The sequence below is a fragment of the Delphinus delphis genome, chromosome 10 (genome assembly GCF_949987515.2).
Source record: "Delphinus delphis chromosome 10, mDelDel1.2, whole genome shotgun sequence".
Taxonomy (NCBI): Eukaryota; Metazoa; Chordata; class Mammalia; order Artiodactyla; family Delphinidae; genus Delphinus; species Delphinus delphis.
This window is the reverse complement of record NC_082692.2, coordinates 29,638,776-29,660,455: the sequence shown is the minus strand read 5'-3', so window position 1 is coordinate 29,660,455 and position 21,680 is coordinate 29,638,776. Positions and strand designations below refer to the sequence as shown.

Sequence of the window (21,680 nt, the reverse complement as noted above, 5' to 3'; positions counted from 1 at the left end):
AACAATTTCAAAGTTAGTTCCCCAGAGAGCCCAAAGCCTGAGGATTTCCAGGTTTTGCAAGATCTAGGAAGAAAACTGCATCTGTGACTATAAACCTTGTGGACTAATAACTGAAGAAAATGCTTCCAGAATGAACTAAATAGAGCTCTATGAATTTAAGTCAAATAAATGTAAAACAGTGCTTGTTGAAGAAATCTTCAACAACAAATCTAGATCGTCCCATCACTGGTTCTTCCTTATCACTCACGACTTTTCCGGTCATCTGATTGAAAGTTCTTTTTGCCTCCTTCATATTTACTGAGTCAATTTCTATCACACAATTCTGTTTAATTTTTCTCATAGTACTTAATCATTACCTGAAATCATCTTGTTGGTTGGTCCAAACTTATAATCTGAGATTCGTGAAAGTTGGGTCTTGTTTATACATCCAGCAACCACTTCAGTGCCAAATATATAGAGAATAAATGAAAGTTGTTTCATTCTTTCATGTATTTATTCATTCAACAAACATTTACTGCATACATACCACGTGCCCCAAACTATTCTGGTTCTGTATGTAAAAGTATGTAAGACAGACATCAGTTCACTCCTTGAATTGTTTGGACATTAAATTTTTCTGAAAATTGAATGAGGCATTGCATTTCCTTTGGGGATGGAATATTTTAAACCACTGTAATTATTGGGTTGGCCAAAACGTTTGGGTTTTTCCCATAACATCTTGCAGAAGCCCGAACGAACTTTTTGGCCACATCAATATTATTAAAAATGCAAATTATCAGTAACTAACTTACCTACTTCAGTAAACATGAATTTCCATGACTGTTTTTGTTCCAGTTTGTTTGTTGTTCTTTGTTTAAGGTAGAAGGGCCAAAACATTTATGTTTGTTACCTCATTTAATTCCGGCCACCACCTTCTGGAATGGAGACTATTACCTCTGTTTAACACATGAAGAAACTGAGGTTATAGAAATAGTTTACCCAAGACACTTAATTGATAAATAAGTAGTATCTGAATATAAGCTCAGAAATCTGAAATCAAAGCCCACATCCTTTTCTACCACACCCACTGCCTTCTTGTTATATCAGTATAGCCCAACTGTTATTAATAGAGGAAAAAGCCAAAAGCACCAAAAATGACTAAGTCAATGGGACCCTTGTGTCCCATTTCATAATCACATAAATTCTCTCTGATTCCTTTGTACCTGTGCTCCCTTTCTGACTTCTGGGTGTTGCATCTTTTTTCCTCCCAAAGACCCTGTCCGGGCCATAATTAGGTGCCTCACCACCTCAGAGTTAGTGCCTTCTGTATTTCTGACACTTACTGCCTTCCTGATGAATAAGACCAAGTGGTGTATTTCATCACATGCATGCTGCAAAGGGAAGATAAAACCAGCTAAAGGAAATCAGAGAAAAGAAGAAGATAAGGAGAAAAGAAAGGCAAGTTCACAGTGAACCAAATTTAGAAATGATTTGGAGTTCCACTGTTCAAGTTAAAAATTTGTCTTGTTTTCCAGCTGTCCAAGTTCTGCCAGTAATTTGATGTGTGACCTTATTGGGTCTCTTTGCCCTTCTATGTGTCAGGTTGATGACACTGTGGGGTGTCAAGCCAGTCCTGGACTGCTGACCTCAGGCATCCTTAATGTGAGATCAAGAGCCCTTGTGTGTTTACATCGCTATGTCCTGGAATTTTTCCATTATATGCGGCCAAACAGAAACCTAATTGAGACAATTGGTGTACAGTTTTAGTATTAAAAAAGTACATTTTGAAAGAACCTCTGAGACTTGATTGAACACTCAAATAATTGGAAAAGGTATGATGTAAACAGTGATGAGGACAAGAATAAGGAGGGGAGATGGGGAGGAGGGGGAGGAGGGGGAGAGGAGGGGAGGAGGGGGAGGAGGGGGAGAGGAGGGGAGGAGGGGGAGGAGGGGAGGAGGGGGAGAAGAGGGGAGGAGGGGAAGAGGAGGGGAGGAGGGGAGGAGGGGGAGAAGAGGGGAGGAGGGGAAGAGGAGGGGAGGAGGGGGAGGAGGGGGAGAGGAGGGGAGGAGGGGGAGAGGAGGGGAGGAGGGGGAGAGGAGGGGAGGAGGGGGAGAGGAGGGGAGGAGGGGAGATGGGGAGGAGGGGGAGGAGGGGGAGGAGGAAGTTAGAAGATGGAGGAGGATGAGGGGTAGAAAGGAAGAAAGGAGGGAGGGAGGAAGGAAGGAAGAAACAACAACAACAGGAACAGCAACAGCAAAACCACAAACAACAAAACAAAAGGAAGAAGATTCAAATACAGACGGAAACTCTTCCACTGACATTCAGATAATATTTGCCAAACTCTGAGTAACTTTGGGGGTCCCCTTATTCACTAAATACAACTTTCCCCAACAATTTTGTTATTAGATTCTCCTGTCATTCCCACCAAACCCCATAAAACCAAGGTTCAAAGTTCCTATCGTGTATTACAGACCAGTAACGCTTTATCTTTTAAGTTAACTTGACCAAACACAAAACTCATTCATTAACTACATTTTATCAATTACGCCTTACTAATCTTAGTATTCTGCCAAGGTTTACACTTTCCTCACTGAAGCCAAAATCTTCCTGAGATTTGTGTCTGGCTTTAGTATTTCTCTCAAGCTTCAAACCAAAATCCCCTCCCTCTGGCTCTTTGACACGCCAGTGTGGAGTTGGTCCTCTCACTAGGCTACAGGTCCAATCCTGGCTACAGCAGATTAGTTAGAAGGAGCTCGTGGCAGGATAATGGCCGTTCCCTAAGAGGGGACTGCAGTGCTCACCATACTGATATTCAGCTGGGGTCTGTGATTTGCTCTGATCAATAAAATGGGAGAAAAATAAAACTTGAGAAATAGAAAGGCTCTGGTCACCCCAACCCCCAGTTAGAAAAAGATTCTCTGGCAGTGGGAAGAAAAGAGGAAGGGGAAATAGAAGAGAGGTCAGAGGGGAAAGGGGAAATGGTGGCAGCATGATCTCAAGGGGGCTGAAAGAGGAGAGAGATGAGCATTTGAAGACACCCAGCCTCTACTCCACCAACACCTTGCATTAGCCTCAGCCAGGGACCAAAGAGGAGCCAGCCTGGTGCCCTTGCTGTACATCTCCTATGCTCAGGGGCCGCACTAGCTGTCCTTATGGCTGGCATAGGATGAACACGTTCCTTAGCGGCAGTCAGCACGATCACTGTTTATCAGTTAGCAGGTGAGATCTCATTTGAGCTCCGTGGCTTTTTTTCAGCCAAGTTTGACTTGCCTTGTGTGGAGAATCCCCTGCCCTGTTCTCTGCCGCCAGCATGCCTATGCTCACAGCACTCTTGAGCCCCAGGGGGCCCATCACGCTCGCAGGATGGAGCTAACTGGTAAGGGAAGGTTTCAGACTTGGGACTTGGGTGGGCTCAACACACCCAGCCTGAGATTTTCCCTAAGCTTGTGCCATGATCATACATACCTTTGTTAACCTTGAACTTACTTCATTGCTCAGTCTTTTGGTTTGGTAGCTGTCTTTGGGCTCGTGTGCCTACAAGTGTCTCTCCCGAGATCCTTGGCTTTGCTTGCAGGTTCCTTGGCTTTGCTTGCAGGTTCCACTGACTGGAATGAGTACACGCAGTCATTTCTTTTCCTTCCATGCCCGTGGTCAGCCCAGTCCCAACTCTATCAGCCTTCTTCGCCTGCCAGGTGTTTCCCTTCTGCAAATGAGTTTTTTTTTTTTTAGAATAAGAATTGGAAAGGAGTTAATGAACCTCTGACCACTTAACAATCACAACTTTGCACTTGTACTCTCTTCTTTAGTAGACCAGAATCTCCTAGTAAAGAAGAAAAAAAATAGAAAAAAAATTGTTCTGGGGGTTCACAGGCAAAGCCTCTGGTTTTTCCAAATCAGAGGGAAGTAACTCTAGTGCCCGCACTCCAACCCATCCTGTTTTCAGCTTTTGAAGCCAGTGCTTGTGTTATTATTAATTTGGACTAAGTGGACGCTTAGCAACAATCAAAAATACTGAATTAAATATAAAACTACTTTCTGAAGTAGGAGCTCAGAATTACAAAAACAGGATCATTGGGACCCATATAAACAAGTTCTGGAAGACCCATGTAAGAAGAACATAAACATTTGAAAAGTATATAGAGATATCTCGCCATCTCATCTGTTGATGGATGAAATACAGAAAATCAAATCAAATTAAATTTTAATCTGCTTTAAATTCATTTTGTTTCATTTCATTTTATGGTATTTGCACTCCAAACTAAGAAAACTTAGTTTGGTTTTCTTCATGGCATGGTAACAGAAATAATTTTCAAGTGATGTTGAAGCTTATTTAAATCTGATTCCAAGGACAGCACAGCATTTCAATTATGTTACACAATTCTTATGTAAACATAAAGTGCTGGTTATTTGGCAGAACTAACAATCCCAAAATTTTAGTGGTTTAACGCTGTAAAACTTTATTATGTACTGTCTTTTTTTTTTTAACATCTTTATTGGAGTATAATTGCTTTACAATGGTGTGTTAGTTTCTGTTTTATAACAAAGTGAATCACTTATACATATACCTATGTTCCCATAGCTCTTCCCTCTTGCATCTCCCTCCCTCCCACCCTCCCTATCCCACCCCTCTAGGTGGTCACAAAGCACCGAGCTGATCTCCCTGTGCTATGCGGCTGCTTCCCACTAGCTATCTATTTTACGTTTGGTAGTGTATATATGTCCATGCCACTCTGTCAAAGCTTACCCTTCCCCCTCCCCATATCGTCAAGTGCATGCTCTAGTAGATCTGTGTCTTTATTCCCATCTTACCCCTAGGTTCTTCATGACCTTTTTTTTTTTTTTTGTCTTAGATTCCATATATATGTGTTAGCATACGGTATTTGCTTTTCTCTTTCTGACTTACTTCACTCTGTGTGACAGTTTCTAGGTCCATCCACCTCACTACAAATAATTCAATTTCGTTTCTTTTTATGGCTGAGTAATATTATGTACTATCTTTACATTTCAATGCGCGTTGGGCTGGGAGGAGGTCACGCTTCTCCGCACAGTCATTCAGCGACCCAGACATCTTCCATCCATGGCTCCACCATCCCTGAGGGACTCAGAGCCATTCACTGACACCCTGATGGAGGAAGAGAACAAAGTGGTGCACAGACGGTTTTTAATAGGCCTAGAAGTGATGTATCAATTTTGTCCACATTTCATTGGCCAGGACTTAGTCACATGGCCACGCCCAACTGCAAGGAAGGCTGGGAAATGCAATGCTGCTCTGTTCCCAAGAGGAAAGGAACACAGTTGGGGAAAAGTTTCTGAAGGTGTCAGTGGAGATTGGAAATGGCTCAGCAAAGGAAAACCAGAGATAACAGAAAGAGGCACTTGTATGAAGGGAAAAGACACAAAGCAAGGGCTCTGCAGTTCCTACTTTTGCCTTTCCAGCATGAAAGAAGATGTGGATCACAACATTAAAAAAGGCTGAGGGCAGCTTCAGATGATAGAACTTCCCTTGCGTTCTAGAAGACGTGGATTTGATGCCCACCACTGAGGGGTGACACAACTCTTCAGCCACTCTTGGATTTTGATAGCAGCAGTTATTTCAGCATCCACTGAGGTTAGTGAGGGTCTATTATTTTCTATCATTTTCTGCTTTTAAATGTATTCATTTAATCTCATAATAAGGGTGCATGCCCTATATTTCAGAAAGTCCCAGTAAGATGTGTTGTATCTCTGTGTGTGTGTGTGTGTGTGTGTGTGTGTGTGTGTGTGTGTGTGTGTGTGTTGGTGGGGGTAATGGATGACTGTTTTTTTTTAATTTTAAAAATATATTTTATTTAACCCAAGGTACCCAAAATATTATCATTTCAGCATGTAATCAGTATAAAAATTATCAATGAGTTATTTTACATTCTTTTCTTAATTTAAAATAATTTATTTAAATCAATAATGGAAATAATAGTATTGAATGCCTTTTCAAAATCCATTGAGATGGTTCATTTTTTCCTCATATTTGGTCTATCAAAGTGATGTTTTATTTCATTAGCTTGCCTAATATTGATCCATTCTTTTCTTCTTAGATAAAAATCTTCTCAATTATGGCAATGGATGACTGTTGAAAAGACAGGTGAAATATACTGATAGGAAAAATATTTAATAGAAACTAGTTGCCTGGGAGAATAAGGTTGAATGTGCTTCCCCCCCACCCCCCAGCTACACTCTCAAGCCTTATAAATGCTAGTCATTGCTGACTGGTAGCTGTTTTGTTGGAAACGTATCCAGATTTTGCAGCATTTACGACACTTGCCGTCTATCACACATTGAGTCGGGAGATTGATCCTGTGGGTCCATGGAATGTTGATGGAGTTCGGTAGATATTTTCAGCGTGAAATCACAGAAGCATCTTGATAACAGGGCTAACAAGCTAGACAATGTGAATGCTTTTTATTACTGTTTAATTCTCCTTCCTCTGATTATGTTTTTCCTCCCAATGATGGCAGTGATAGGAAGTGTGAAAAGATTTAGGGAAAACAGATTTTTCAAGTAAGAACTAAAAAGGCACGAAACCATCCTCTTAGTACACAACACTGCTGCATGAGATTTAAAAGGTCTCAGATATGTTTGGGCTTATAAAGTACTGGAAGAGATGACTGTCTACCTGATGTTTAGATAGAGGTGGGGGGATTTGAAAGCCTTCAACATACTATCTGAAAACTCTGTGTGACTCACTCCTTTGAGGGAAAGCACTGACAGTTGACTATGGAAGAGGAAGCTAAGACAGTTAGTAGCACAGGTCCTGGATCCAAAATGCCTGGGCCGAATCCTGGCTCTCTGCCTCCTCCCTGTGTGACGTAGGAAATTACTCAACCCTTCTGTGCCTCAGTTTCCTCTTTCGAAAAATGAAGATACTGTTAGTACCTATGTCATAGGATTGTAATAGATACATCATATTAGAAGGGCTCTTGGGAGGGAGACAGTCTAACTCCTAATAAGGACATTCTTGAGGGCAGGGTGTGGCTCTCCCTCTTTTTTTTTTTGCCCAGTGCCTGGCACTCTCTTGGTTCATTTTTGGTGATGAATAAATGAGTGAACCGATGAATGAATGAATGGATGAATATCCTCAAAAGTAGTTTCTGGCTTTCCATGAAGTCATCTTGCATGACATATTATGATATAGGAAAAGCTCAGCAAAATCTCAACAGGTAGAGTCTTTCAAATTGGATTGTAGTTTGGAGGCTCATCTAGAAACATTTTTATGAAGTGTACTCCATTTATGTTTCAGACCCTGACCTGTGGAGGATAATGCCTTACTTTTTTATTTTGGACTTGTTTCTCCTTTTGGACTGATGACAAATTAACACTACATGGGAAAAGAATGCTGAAAATGCAACTCAGAGGCTAGACAAGGTTTTTTGTCTTGTATGTTGGGTTTTGGTCTTTATCTCCCCACAAAGAGCATTTTCGTGGAGAAGAAGGTTCCAGGATTCGCTGTGGCCTCTTCCACAAGAGAAAGAAGGGGAGATAGAAACCTTGAAAATTTAAGTTAGAAAAGAACTGAAGTTGTTCACAGCAAGCTGGCCGAGGAGAATATGAAGTATGTGGGGCTCAGATATGAGCCTTGTTTGCCTGAAACTGCAAGGAAGGGTCAGGACAACTGTGACAGGAAAAGCAGAGGGCGGTGCTTACAGCTACTGGAGAAAAGCACAATTGAGTTTCCCCGGAATGACAGCTAGACATTTCCTAGGTCTAACAGTGCTGAGAGCTACAGTGAAAATTGAAGCACAGGGGCGGGGAAGTTGATCCAGACATGTCTTTATCACGGTTGAATCTCGTAACTGTATGATACTTGATAGGCAACGGAGTTCACAAAGTGAATCGTCCTAAACACTAGGGTAAGGCAGCTATTATCATTATCCCTGTTTTATAGGCTAGGAAACTGTGGCCAAGAGAGGTCAAGGAGTAAGAGAGCTCATAAGAGCATGAGCCAGAACTGGGACGGAGATGTTTGAGCCTAGAGTCAGGATTCTTCCCACTGCTCCAAGCTACTCTGCCCTTCATCTCCTTTATGACAAAAGATTCAGAAAGGCCTATAGCTGGGGCTTATTTACTCCACAAAGTCTGCCTTTAATAGGCACCTACTAATGCAATGTTTATTGCACAACCGTGTGTGCAGAGCAATCAGAGGACATGAGGCATGTGGAGGGTCTTGTGGCTTCTCTAGTCTAGGCCAGCCTTCTCATGCTGCAGAGGAGAACAAAAGGCCCAGAAGGCATGACTCAGCTGTGCAACTGGGACTCAGTTTTAGAGCTTTTGCTTCTAAGCCCCACTGTCCAGTCCAGGAAGGCCCTCCCTTCTTTATCCTGGGCTCTCTCCATGAGACAGTGGATGATCTCTGTCGAGGGTTGCAAAGAAAAACATTGCCTTGCAAGCTCTTTTTCTTAAGTGAAAACTCTGCTTCCATTTCTTTTGATGGGTAAATGAACTGAAAAGCAAAATGCTCTTTCCTATTTTCACCAGTGTAAGCAACTATACAGCAAGCATCCCTGGTGTCTTAGCCAATGTCCTCAATAAAGTATTGTAAACAATTTCAGGATGCTTATTTTATGAATTAGTTTGTCACATTTCTTGGAACTGAGGCCCAAAATCAATATTTCCTTACTGAGTGTCGCTCTTATTTGTTCTTCTTGACAGAAGAAAGGTAAAGCATGGAAAGTGCTTACACCATGCCAAACACAGACTCAATTAATGTATGTTTATTTTTATTATTATTAGCATTAACTTATTATTATCTGTAACTCATGGTATCATTATATCAAGGTATATATAAACCTCCAGAATGCTCTAATCTAGCAATTTAACTGTTCTCTTTGTTCTTTTCTTTGCTGTACCAGAAAAATGGAATGTAACTCTTTCTCATCACTTCCTGGAAATTTTTTAAGTTTAAGCCATTTCTGTCCTTAAAATTTAGCTAGGTTGTGAGTTTTATGAGCCATCAAGGCCAATTCTTTAAGAACAAGTAGAAGTGAGTTTCGGGGACACCACAGTGAAGCTTGGTCCCTAGGCTGGTGAGGGGTGAGATGGCCGAGTCCTGGGGACCGGAGTCTGATGGAGATCTGAGGCCCAGGGAGTCCAGGCAGAAGGAAACACAGGCTCCAAAGTCCTAGCCATGCTGAGCGAGGCACAGAAAATGCAGGAAGTTATGGGATTTCAGTGGACAACAACATTGCTGACGAGGAGCACTTGCCCATTTTTCTAAGCATCAGATATCATCCCTAATTCTACTCTGAAGCTTGGGAGGATAGAGGGCCTCCGAATTAATTATTCATAGAGAATTTACAGCTGGCCCAAAAGAACAGGGCCTCAGAATCAAGAATTGTGATGCTTTACAGAGTATTTAAAAAGTTGCATGTTGGGCCTTGAGTTCTAAGAGTTAAGCTTATCATACTGATTATTTTTCACAACAGCCTTTTTCCTTTTTTTTGGCGGCACCACACATCTTGCGGAATCTTAGTTCCCTGACCAGGGATTGAACCCAGGCACTCAGCAGTGAATGCGTGGAGTCCTAACCACTGGACCACCAAGGAATTCCCCGTAATAGCCTTTTAAAAATAGTCTTTACTGAGCTATAATTGGCATAACACATAGCCACCCATGTAAAGTGTCATGGCTTTTAGTATGTTCACAGAGCTGTGCAACTATCCCACAGTCCACTTAAAACATTTTCATCACTCCCCCAAAGAAACCCTATGCCCTATAGCTATCACTTGCTCAATCATCCCATACCCCAGAGCCCTAGGCAAACACTACTCTACTCTCTTTGTGGATTTGCCTTTTCTGGAAATTTCGTATAAATGGTATCATACAATATGCAGTCCTTTGTGTCTGGCATCTCACTTAGTGTAAATTTTTCAAGGTTCATCCATGTTGTAGCATTTATCAGTACTTCATTTCTTTTTATTGCCAAATAATATTCCGTTGTATGGAAATACTACATTTTATCTATCCATTCGTCTGTTGATGGACATCTGGGTGGTTTCTATGTTTTGGCTCTTATGAACAGTGCTGCTGTAAACATCTGCGTAAAATTTTGGTTTGAACATCTGTTTTCAATTCTCTTCGGTATATACCTGAGACTGGACTTTCTGGATCATATGGTAACTCTGTGCTTAACCACTTGAGGAACTGCCAGACTGTTTCTCAAAGCAACTGCACCTTTTACGTTCCTGTCAGCATTATGAGGATTCTAATTTCTCCATATCCTAACACTTGTCATTCTGATGATAACCATCCAGGTGGGTGTGAAGTAGTATCTCATTTTTATTTTGATTTACATTCCTCTGACAGTTATGTTGAGTATCTTTTTATGTAATTATTGGCTATTTTTATGTCTTCATCAGAGAACTGTCCATTCAGATAATTTGCTCACTTTTAAAATGGGTCATCTTTTTATTATTGAGTTGGAATTGTTCTTATGTATTCTAGGTACAAGTCCCCATTCAGATGTACGATTTGCAGAATTTTCTCTGATCTTGTATTAGTCCATTTGGTCGCTAGAACAAAATACTGTAAGTTGAGTGGTTTATAAACAACAGAAATTTATCTCTCACAGTTCTGGAGGCTGGAAGTCTGGGATCAGGGTGCCAGTACGGCTGTCCTCTGGATGGCGCATGGCTGACTTCTCCCTGTGTCCTCACATGGTGGAAGGGGGTGAGGGAGCTCTCTGGAGCCTCTTTTATAAGAGGCACTTTATAAAGGGCACTAATCTCATTCACAAGGGCTCTGCCCTCGTGAAGCTAATTACCTCCCCAAAGCCCCACCTCCTAATATCATCACCTTGGGCATTAGGTTTTTAACCTATGAATTTGGGCGGGGGGGATGGACACACATATTCACACCATAGCACAGCACACATAGCACACTTTTCACTTTCTTGATGGTGTCCTTTGAGGCAAAGATGTTTTTAATTTTGATGGTGTCCAGTTTATCCTGTTGTATGTGCCTCTAGTGTCATATCTCAGAAAACGTTGCCTACTCCAAGGTAATGAAGATTTATACCTGTGTTTTCTAGGAATTTTCTAGATCTTATAGTTAGTTCTTTGCTCCATTTTGAGCTTATTTTTGTATATGGTGTGAGATAGGGGTCCATCTTTATTCTTTTGCATGTGAAAATCCAGCTATCCCACACATAGTCTTCTGAATTAAGAGTATAGTATGATGCTTAACTTGTGAAGAAGCTGAAGCTCAAAGATCTGAACTGATTTGCTCATTATTATACGAAACTGAAGGACAAAGCTAGAATTTGAACTTGTATCTTCCCACAGCACAACAATTATTCTTTCTTTTATACAATAGTTTCCTACCTATCCCCTACTTCAGAGAGCTTTGGACATCAACTGGATTTGTTCCAGTTTTGAATTGCTATTTTCTTTACTTTTAAAAGTGGAAGAAAATAATCTCTGTTAAACTAGTTAGTTCTGCTATGGTTAGACTCATGTGTTAATGAACAGATAAGGAATATTACATTAGATGTGATGGAAGATATTTAATGCAATCCATGAACCAAATTAATTAAATACACAATGGCTGGTTAACAGATTGAAGGGGAAAGAATAAATCCCTGGTTGCTTTTAGACAAACATTTCATATTGAGGTGATTAAATGAAGGGAGAGAGCAATTTAAAATAATAGTCCTGATTACCATTCAATCGAGCACCATATTCTAATAGAACTAAATATTTTTCCTGTTCTTACACTTTTGCATAAGAAATTATTAGTGATCTAATAAGACTTTTTTTATAAAACAGAAAGAAAATTTCGGTCTTGATGATAGAGTTGGTTAAAGTCACCCAATCAATAATATTATGTTACTTGGTCCGTACTTAGCATGGCTCGACTTTGTACTGGAGTACGAATTCAAGCCATAGCAACCTTAAAGAGTGGGCCTTATTTGCTTCACTGTAGTCCCGAGGCTTAAGGAGAGGAGTAACTTGCAAAAAGCCTCACAATCAGAAAATAGTGGAGTTGGATTTTGAATGCAAGTTATTGGATATCAAATTTTCTATACTGAACCTCTACGCTCTATTCCCTATAATTACCTCATACACAGAAGGTGCTCAACATAAACTGGTTGTTATTGTTTAACGTCTCTTACACGAGTTAATAACCTATGTGACTCACTTAGAAATTATTTTGTGTGGGAACCCTTTTCTATTTAATAAGCCAATTGATTGCTCAGAAAATAAAGGACAGCAGCCAAAATATAATTTTGACTGCAGTGTTACGACCGTAAAAAATGTTACTGCATAGCATATCCGTGAAGTCAGTTTAGTATAAGCCACTGCCACCCTTGAGCTGGAATGCAGCACGCTGCAACTGTGTATTCCTCTGAAAGATATGAGATTAAAGAAGACTAAAGGCAAAAAAAAGAAGAACAGGAACTAGAGAATTCCATTTCTGAGGCTGTTCGGATAGGCTAGTTTATGCTGTGCTAGCAAACATCCGTGTCTCTTGCTCACGCTGTACAGCCAGTGCAGACAATGGGAGGGGCTCTCTCCTCCTCACTGACACTCAGGGTCTCAGGCTGGTGGAGGCTCTGCCTTCTTGTTGCTGCATGTCTCCTCCATCGCAACATCAGGGGACGAGGGAAGTAAAGACAGTATATATCCTGATGTCCTTCTTCAGCTTGGAATCGCCACTCATCATTCTACTTATATCCCATTGGCCCCAATTGGTCACATGACCCCGTGAAACTGTCAAGACACTGCGAAATTTGGGGAAGCACCTAACATTCAAGGTTTATCTAGTTCAGTGTTTTTCAATATGTGCTTCTTTGACCCCTAGGGCTCTGCGGAGGTGTGTAATGCATTCTGCAAACAATGAAGTATACTCAACTAAATGCTGAATTGGATCTATCAGCTTTAATCTGCTTTTGTCCTGGAGATCTATAAACTAATGTGTTGTAGGAAGAAAAGTTTTGCTGCCAAAAGAAGTTGGAAATTTACTCATTTGTTCCATTTTTTCTGTCTTCAAAGAATCATTCATTTAAACCACCTCACCCAGAGGGTTGTCTTCGCTAGTCGTGGAACATCGAACAAGTGCACATAACATGACATTTCTCCCACTTGGATTTCAGCTTCTTAAGCAGCAAAGCCAGGATGTTAGGCTGATCTCTCTCCTTCTGTATTATGATTCTAACATGTTCCCCTCCAGCAACGACAGCAATAAAAATCAAAGGGGAGTCTACAGGCATCTGAAGTAAACATCACTCCCCTTCCCTTAAGTGCTTTTCAAAATAATTGTTCAACATCTCTTACATGAGTTAATAACCTTCCCCAAAGGTTATTTCTTCTGCAAATTCCAAGTCACCTGAAGACAAAGCTTGAACTAAGACTGTTCAGATTTCATCTAGTTCCTGTCTCTGCCAGAAGAGAAAAATCCATATATATTCCTTACTCTATGGCCTACTGGGTCTCTAATGACCAGGGCTATTTTTGTGAAGGAACAAGGTAAAACACTGCTCAAAAAAAAAAAAAAAAGCTCATTGCTGTGAATAGACAGTGCATGCTAGAATACAGCGTTAGAATTTATAACGTTTGTTCAACATTTACATTTATATGCCCTCACTAAAAAGATGCATTTTTATCAGATATTTTTCTTCAAAGAGTGAATGGCCCCTCTCACATCTGCTAGATCTCATCCTAGGCTGGTCTACTGCATAATTCTCACAAGGAGGGGGCGGTATTTGGGGGCTTTCAGAGAAGGAAGCTCAGGAGGAAGGAAACTGGCATACAACAGGAGTCCTTTTCCATTTGTAATGTAGGTTATACAACGAATTAGCCACTTTTTCTCTAAGACTTAAGAGAGAACCCAGAGTGTAGATTATGATGACAACAAAGTCAATGGTGCTGTCTCTTGTGGGTAACAATTTTCTCTTTAAGAAGGATGTAGCACTATTTAGTGTTATGAGGACATGCTTTGGGGCCAGGCTCCCTGGGTTCAAATCCTGCCTCTGCCACTTCCTAGCTGGGTGACCTGAAGTATGTCACCCAGTCTCTCCAAGCTCGATTTCTGTCATTTGTAAAACAGGGATGATAATAACAGAAACCACCTTGACACACCGGATTATTGTGAGAATAAAAGTGGGTAAGTGAAATGGGCTTAGCAAAGTGCCTGACTCACAGTAATTGCTCAAGTGATAGAAGCCCACATTATTGGTTTCTAGAAATGTAATAGGCATCTTATCAGGAAAATAAATAGTTTATAGAAGTTGTACCCTTATCAGTAACCACCCATAGCCATTAATTAAAATACCAAAAAATAAGATTTAAAAACTAACAACAAAACTCTAATAAGTTCATTTTAATTACCCAAACCCAACATTAATGGAGAAATATGGGGACATTTATTCTAAAAACGTTTTGAAAACAAAAGATGCTATGCTGATGAAAGCCAGGTGTCATGGTCCACTCCTGTGTGGATGCTCTCAGAGACAATCCCAGGCTCCTGGCTGCTTCATCAAGAGATGGGGGGCCCCCAAGAGCAGGATTCATCTGCATTTCCAAGTGCTGTCCAGGGCCCTCCTTCAGAGCAAAATATATAGCTAGACCTCTACTACTCTACTTAGAAAGTTAAACAACTGTGGAGGATTACTTCCTGCTATGGTCTGAATGTTTGTGCCTTCCCCAAGTTCACATGTTGAATCCTCCCAAAGTTGATGGTTTAGGAGGTGGGGCCTTTTGGAGTCGACTAGGTCACGAGGGTGGAGCCCTCATGAATGGGATGGTTATTCTTATAAGAGACCCCTCACCCCTTCCACCGCGTGAGGACATAGAGAAATTACTGACTGTACCAGGAAGAGGGTCTTAGTAGGACTCAACCATACTGGCACCTTGACCTTGGTCTTCCCCACCTTCAGAACTGTGAGAAATAAATTTCAGTGGTTTATAAGCCACCCAGTCTATGGTATTTTGTTACAGTAGCCTGAATAGACTAAGACACTTCCTTTTTTTTCCACATTAAAATCTTGAAAGGACGTGCCTTTTCATGAGTACGAAACTCTAACTAAATGCTTACACTTACGTTTCAGCAGGTGACTTCCTAATTTAAGTTTTAATGGCCCCTCCTTCCACATTTCCTGCTTTAATTACAAGTTTCCAAGGGCACCACCATTTAGTTCTGCAATTCTGTCAGTAAATACGTGAACTCTTCCTTGTTTCAGGCTGCCAGGTAAAAATGAAGTTATAATTTGTGCCCCTGCCTGTTGGGGGACAAGAGAAGAAAGAGGGTTACTTTTAATTATTACACATGCCATGACGGCTACCTGCACAAGGATGTTCTGCATATAGGTGAACTCACATTTGTATTAAAACATGATCAAAACTACACTGAGAATTCCATGCTCGTCACCTAACCAGCGCTCCAGCCACCCCTCACGTGCCCACACTTGAACGTGGTCCCCCCACCCCTCATTGCTTGTCCTCTGAAATAGGGACTAGGACATCTACCTTGATAACGTAACTCAAGTATGGTGTATTCTTTCCGATCCCTTATTTCTGCCGCCTGGGAGCACGTCTCAAGTCAACTATCTGCACTGCACACAAGTCTGTCTCAGACTCTGCTTTCTGGAAAACTCAAGTTAACACATATAAATGTATACCAATGTATGTATTTTTACATATATATATGAATATACATTTTATTAATATACAAAATATAGAATCCCAGGCTAGGCAAATAAAAAGAAATAGGGACCTCCAAGTATATTCATCTCACCATGTATCATTTCAAAGGTCAGTAGACCTCCTGCATCTGCACTGTTTTTTTAAAGTGCATGAACTTGTCAGCTAAGGTTCATCCTTACCAAGCAATAATAAGGAAATAAACACTGCCCTGAGGGTCTGCAAATTCAACTCAAGTGTTTATTATTTGCAAATACAGTGTATGGCTGTGAGCCTCAGCTGCTTGGGGGAGGGCAAGCCTTCCCTGGGAACACACCTGCCATATTTAGAAGAACCGGCCAGGTAGTTGTCTGCCGTTCTCAGATCTCCTGTGGATTCTAAACTGCTTTCTTTAGCCCCTTCAGTCTCCAGACCTCCGCGCCTGCTAAGCTATGCTGTAAACTGCTAGCTAAGCTTCAAAATCACTGTATTAGTCCTGGAGAGTTAATGCATTCCAAAGTACTTAATTTTCTCCTAGGGAGTCATCTGCTCGTTGGTAGGAAATAGATGACTAAGCAATCGTTATCAACCCCACCAGATAATTCTCGCACAGGGGAGCAAATAATCCAGAGAACAACACGCACTCCAAAACTTACTTACTGTGAAATCAAGGAGGCAGGCGGCATTTCATTGACTGTTAGAGGACAAATCATGACATCATCGATCATGCTGTTATTAGTATCATATATTTTCCCTGAACATGATAGGATTTCTTTTCTGGATTTCATAGTAAGTGTTTCAGGCAAAAGTCTTAAGTAATAGATGGAAAAGTTGTTATTTGCCTTGACACATCATTTAATTTGAGTTTCTATAAATTAGGAAAAATATTATCTCAAACTACAATTACAAACACCTTGAGTCAAAGGAGTCCCTTTATCTTAACTAAAATACAAATCAGTACACTAATCAACATAACATATATTGAATATGTCCTATAGAGAAGGTGCTGTTCTAGGCATAGCTGAGTGTAGAAATGAGTGTCAGACATGATCCCTGACCTCACAGGTGTTAGAAAGCTATCATATTATTCATACTTTTAGTGTTAGACATGTTGAATAAAGAGTTATATTAATAGCGGTTTAAGAATTTCAATTGCTAGAGTTAAGAATCATATTAAGAAAAATAGAAAATTTCCAGAAATCATTATTTAATACTTTTTAGAGTCTAAGACTTTTAGCCTTTTACAAAATAGAAGTTTAAGTATGTCGTCTTCACAGTAAATTTAATATAGTAAAATTTTCATTCAAGTGACATTATTTCTATTTAAAGTTTTGATACAGTAATGCATGAAACCAAATTCCAACTTCTTAATAAGTGCCTCTTTTTTGGATCATGGAAACATTTTCTATAAACCCTGTATTGGGGTCTCTATATCAATAGATATAGAATGATGTCAGATTCTTGGTCTACTCGTGAGATACCAAACACACATCCCATCTGGACCTTGTCTTGAACTAAATCCTTAAACAAAATTAAGTGATACGTTTCAGTCAAACTCAGGTCTCGGTGCTGCCAGGCTAGAGGATGGGGGGCAATCACTCCTCCAAGAAGGCCTTGGCCCTCCTTAGGCCCAGCAGACGTCATTTTCTTCGTTTAAGTTGAATTCGGCATTGTCCTTCCGGCTGCTGGACACCCACCAAATGGAGAGAACTCTAAAAGCAGAAATGCAGAAAATATAGAAGTTAAGGGACATAAGCCAACAGTTTGGACCTAAAGTTTATTCAATGTGATTGTTCCTGAAACGTACAGAGTTTAGGTTTGGAAGACTGGAAGGTTTTGCTTGATGAGTTCTCCATGGCAAGCATCAATTTTAGCCTTCCGTTCAAGGGACAGCAAAGGAGGCAATTCCCTTATTCTAATAGCAGCCTCTTCACAGTTTCACATACCACAGTGCTATGGGCCTGCCACCCACCTTTCACTTTATATCCGGATAAAGAGGATACCCTTTAATAAAAGCTCTTTCTACATTCCTGGCCCCCAATCTGTGACACTTCATGTATAATCGCTGGGTGAGACCTCTATGCCACATGTTATAGATGTTCATAAGATAACATGGTGTTGGTGTTGCGAACCACTATTACAGGGGACCTAAGATCACAATTTTCCATAAGGATCTTTTGTGGTTCCAGATGTTCTTGATACGTTATGTTATGTCTTGGTTATGAACAAGGGGTGAATGTGTGTGGGGTTTTGCTCTTGTGGCAAGTATATTCCTTTGGGGGAGCTGGTTTCCAAGTCCTGTGATTTCCCTGCACTTGACAACACAGTGTCTGGAACATGCCCTGGCAACTCATCCCCCTCCTACAAGAGCCTGGTAATTGGAAGGTCATTTCTTGTATTTTTTGATCACCTGCTTTCTTCACAACTTGGTAACATAAGTCCAATAATTAAATAATTTTAATTGATCTTTCTAAAATAGAAACTGTGAAATGAAATGCCCTTTGAGATGAGAATTCTCTCAGACTTGTATTTTTTACAAACTGAAGTAACATTTCTTTGAAAAATATTCTTAGTAGGGTCCAAACAGAAATAGGATGTATGTTTTTTAAAAAAAGTATAGGGGCTTCCCTGGTGGCGCAGTGGTTGAGAATCTGCCTGCTAATGCAGGGGACACGGGTTCGAGCCCTAGTCCGGGAAGATCCCACATGCCGCGGAGCAACTAAGCCCGTGAGCCACAACTACTGAGCCTGTGCGTCTGGAGCCCGTGCTCCGCAACAAGAGAGGCCGTGATAGTGAGAGGCCCGCGCACCGCGATGAAGAGTGGCCCCTGCTCGCCGCAACTAGAGAAAGCCCTCGCACAGAAATGAAGACCCAACACAGCCAAAAATAAATATAAAAATAAATAAATTTTAAAAAAGAAAGACCTAAAGAAGAAATACATGGTGAATATCTTCAAAAAAATTAAAATTAAAAAAAGTATAATAAATACAACTAATAGAATTCCTAGCTAGGAAGAAAGTGCTGGGAAAAATCCTGCCTCAGGATCTGGTCAAAATGACTGATCTCCAGAGTTCGGTGTCACATGGTTTTGACAAATGACATCCTTCTAATGTGAAAAGGCATTCCTGTGTCTTCTTGCTGGTGGGAAAATAGTTCGATGCTGAGTCAGTCGTGGGCAAAATTGTGACATCTAACTCGGAGGATCAGAAACTAGTATTTGGTGCCTGTAAATCCTGGCCTCAATCTTCATTTTGCCAACAAAACTGTACTCAGAGGAAAACCTTTGTGAAGGGTGTTTTGATTTCCCTTTCATCATCAGATTTTGAGAGCTCTTTATCACTGTTGCTCGTACTCAAAATAGAAGTGTAAAAGAAATCAAGGCAAAGTGCTGAAATGTGCATATGTGTGAGTAATATAATATGTTCTGTGTCATTTATACACTTACAGAATTTCTACTGAAATGTCACCCAAGAGTTTATCCCTCCATATATTAGCCCTTAATAATCAAGAGTAAATCATAGCACAAAATGCTATGTGAATAGCCCTGAGGTTGCAATACTTAATTTCTCCACTTCACCCTCAGTTTAAATAACACCTTTTTATCCAGAGTTTTCAAAGGGACTTCCAAACATTTGGAATTAAATGGAACTTTCCCTTGTTTCCTAGACAGTGGTCCTCAAAGTGAGGCATCAGCAGTACCCAGAACTTGTCAGAAATAGAAATTCTCAAGCCCCTCCCTAGATATACTCATCAAGAACTCTAGGGCTAGGGCCCAGGACTCCATGTTCTAACAACCCCCCATCCCAGGTAATTCTGATGCTCACACCAGTTTGAGGGCCATTGGTCTAAGAGAACAGAACCACAGCAACACAGAGGAGTTAAATGATTGAGATATCCAATGGTCAGAGGTCAGAAAAGGTCATGGCCTTTTCATTTATGTTCACTGTTTCTACTGTGGGTTAATTTCCTTTGTGCCATTGCTTTCCAAATGGACTAAGGGTTCTGACTTGCCTCCAAAACTCACGGTTCACTTTTGGACCCAGAGACATGCCTTTCTAGGGAAACAAGCCCAGCATCAAGGCCATGTCTATTTTACCCTGAGAAAAGGGTTAAAATTGGTAAATTCATTGAGGAGCTCCTAACACTAAGTGGTGGAAATGCTACTATTAGGTCCTGGTCTTGTGATAATGGGGCACATAGAATTGACCTGGAATTAAGGGAGTACCTTCTCAGTCTGCAGAGATCATCTGTTAAGATGAGTCTAAGTGAGGAAATCAGTCAGCTCATCCCCAGTAATGAAAACCAAAGAGTTAGAGTTTATATCAAATTAGAAAGTCATGCTATTCAAAATTCTGAAAACACTTACCTGTCTTGGCAATGGGTCTAGAAGACTACAGTCATAATAATACAATATTAAAATAATAAATATTTGAATCTCCAACAGAGCCAGCCACCTGAAAGAAAAAGAAAATAAAATTGGTGCTTGGTTGTAAAAGATGCATAAATATCTACCAATAAAGAATATCTATAAATTACACATATTTCACAGCAAACGTGCTCTTCTTTGCAGTATAAACTTTTACTATTAAAAGGATAGAGTAAAGACGGGTAGTTGGGATGATCACATTGCTTTAAAATGTATGTAAAATGCTTAGCCAGTGGAAGCACTTAATGAATGAGATCCCAGGTCTCTCTCCTAAGTTTTATATCTGTCCTTTCTAATACGGTAACCGGTAGCTACATGCGGCTGTTATTTAAATAAATTCAAATTTATCAAAATAAAACATTTCAGTTCCTCAGTTGCACTCACCACATTTTAAGTGCTCAATGGCCGTAAGTGGTTACCGGCCACCATACTGAACAGTACGTATTTAGAACTTTTCTATGATCACAGAAAGCTCCATTGGACAGTCCTGTCTGATCTAGACCCTTATTGCCCACTGGAAATTACTGCCTAAATGTTCTGTAGGCACCTAAAATTCCCCGTAACTACCAAATTTTTTCCTTTTGTAATCCTGCACTCAGTCCCCAAGTTTTTTGATCATAATAAAATGTTTGAGCACACTCTGCAATATATTGATAACCATTTATTTATAGATTGTATAGCATACAACCGTATTATTGTCGACTTTGTAGACACATATACATAGAAATTTAAAAACCGAGAAAAGGGTAAATGGAATTCTGCTACATCTCCTGGCATGCCAGTGGGTTGTTTTGAGCTCTCCTTAGGGAAGGCAAACCATTTTAGGGGGAATGGTCCCTAATAAGTACGATTGGTCCAACATCAGAAAACTGTTCATCATCACAGACCCAATCCTCTCCATTCCCCTTCCTGTCCAGTTAGGCACCGAGGTGTTTTATCTTCCAAATGTTTCCCCGGTCCCTCTCCTTATCCCCTATCTCCAGTCCCTCCACTGCTCCCCAGTGTAGGTCTTCGTCATCTATTTATGTTCTGGATTCCTGAATCACCTGGGTTTCCAGATTGGTTGCTTTGTTTCCAGTGTCACTTCTCTCCACTCTATCCTTCACTCTCCCACTAGAGTAAACTCTCTAAAACAGAAATCTATCACTGTTTCCTCATTTTACACACATGCATACATACACACACATACCACCTGTCAATGCTTCTCATTTCCTTCCAAATGCCACAGGGAACACCGCCAGCCCTTGAAGATCTGCTCCCTCCCTATTTCTCCAGACTCTTCTCCCCCATAGCTCCTCCTTGAAACCCGTGCTCTTGCCACACCGCATACCTGAGTTCCCTGAATGGCGATGTTCTCTGTTGCAAGCCCTTCCCCTGCCTGAGGCTCAGTTTCCACTGGAGGCATTCCCTGGTCTCTTGCTTCTGGGCTGAGGTGTCCCTCCTCTCCATTCCATGGCTCCCAGTGCACATTTCAGCCTTTGCATCTATTGCACTGAACTCTGATTGCCTATTGGCCATCCCTCTCCTGGGGTTATATTGTTGGGCCTTAACACAGTGCAGAGGGCTCTGCTGATGCCTAATAATGTTGACTGAATAGATGAATAGATGATGGAAGGTGATGTCTCCA

At 40.8% G+C, this 21,680-nt stretch overlaps 1 protein-coding gene across 1 annotated transcript in view; it reads right to left on the bottom strand.

The window, feature by feature from the left end:
* Positions 1 to 21,680, bottom strand: part of CYP39A1 (cytochrome P450 family 39 subfamily A member 1) — an 83,424-nt gene that overhangs the window by 1,548 nt on the left and 60,196 nt on the right. The window contains exons 11-18 of the mRNA XM_060021713.1: positions 19,994 to 20,081; positions 17,171 to 17,339; positions 16,284 to 16,437; positions 15,050 to 15,227; positions 4,982 to 5,102; positions 3,467 to 3,683; positions 792 to 935; positions 357 to 437 (exon numbers count right to left, since the gene is read on the bottom strand). Coding sequence (XP_059877696.1) covers positions 17,268 to 17,339; positions 19,994 to 20,081 — 160 coding nt within the window. The 3' untranslated portion in view covers positions 357 to 437; positions 792 to 935; positions 3,467 to 3,683; ... (2 more) ...; positions 16,284 to 16,437; positions 17,171 to 17,267. The remainder of the gene's footprint in view (positions 1 to 356; positions 438 to 791; positions 936 to 3,466; positions 3,684 to 4,981; positions 5,103 to 15,049; positions 15,228 to 16,283; positions 16,438 to 17,170; positions 17,340 to 19,993; positions 20,082 to 21,680) is intronic.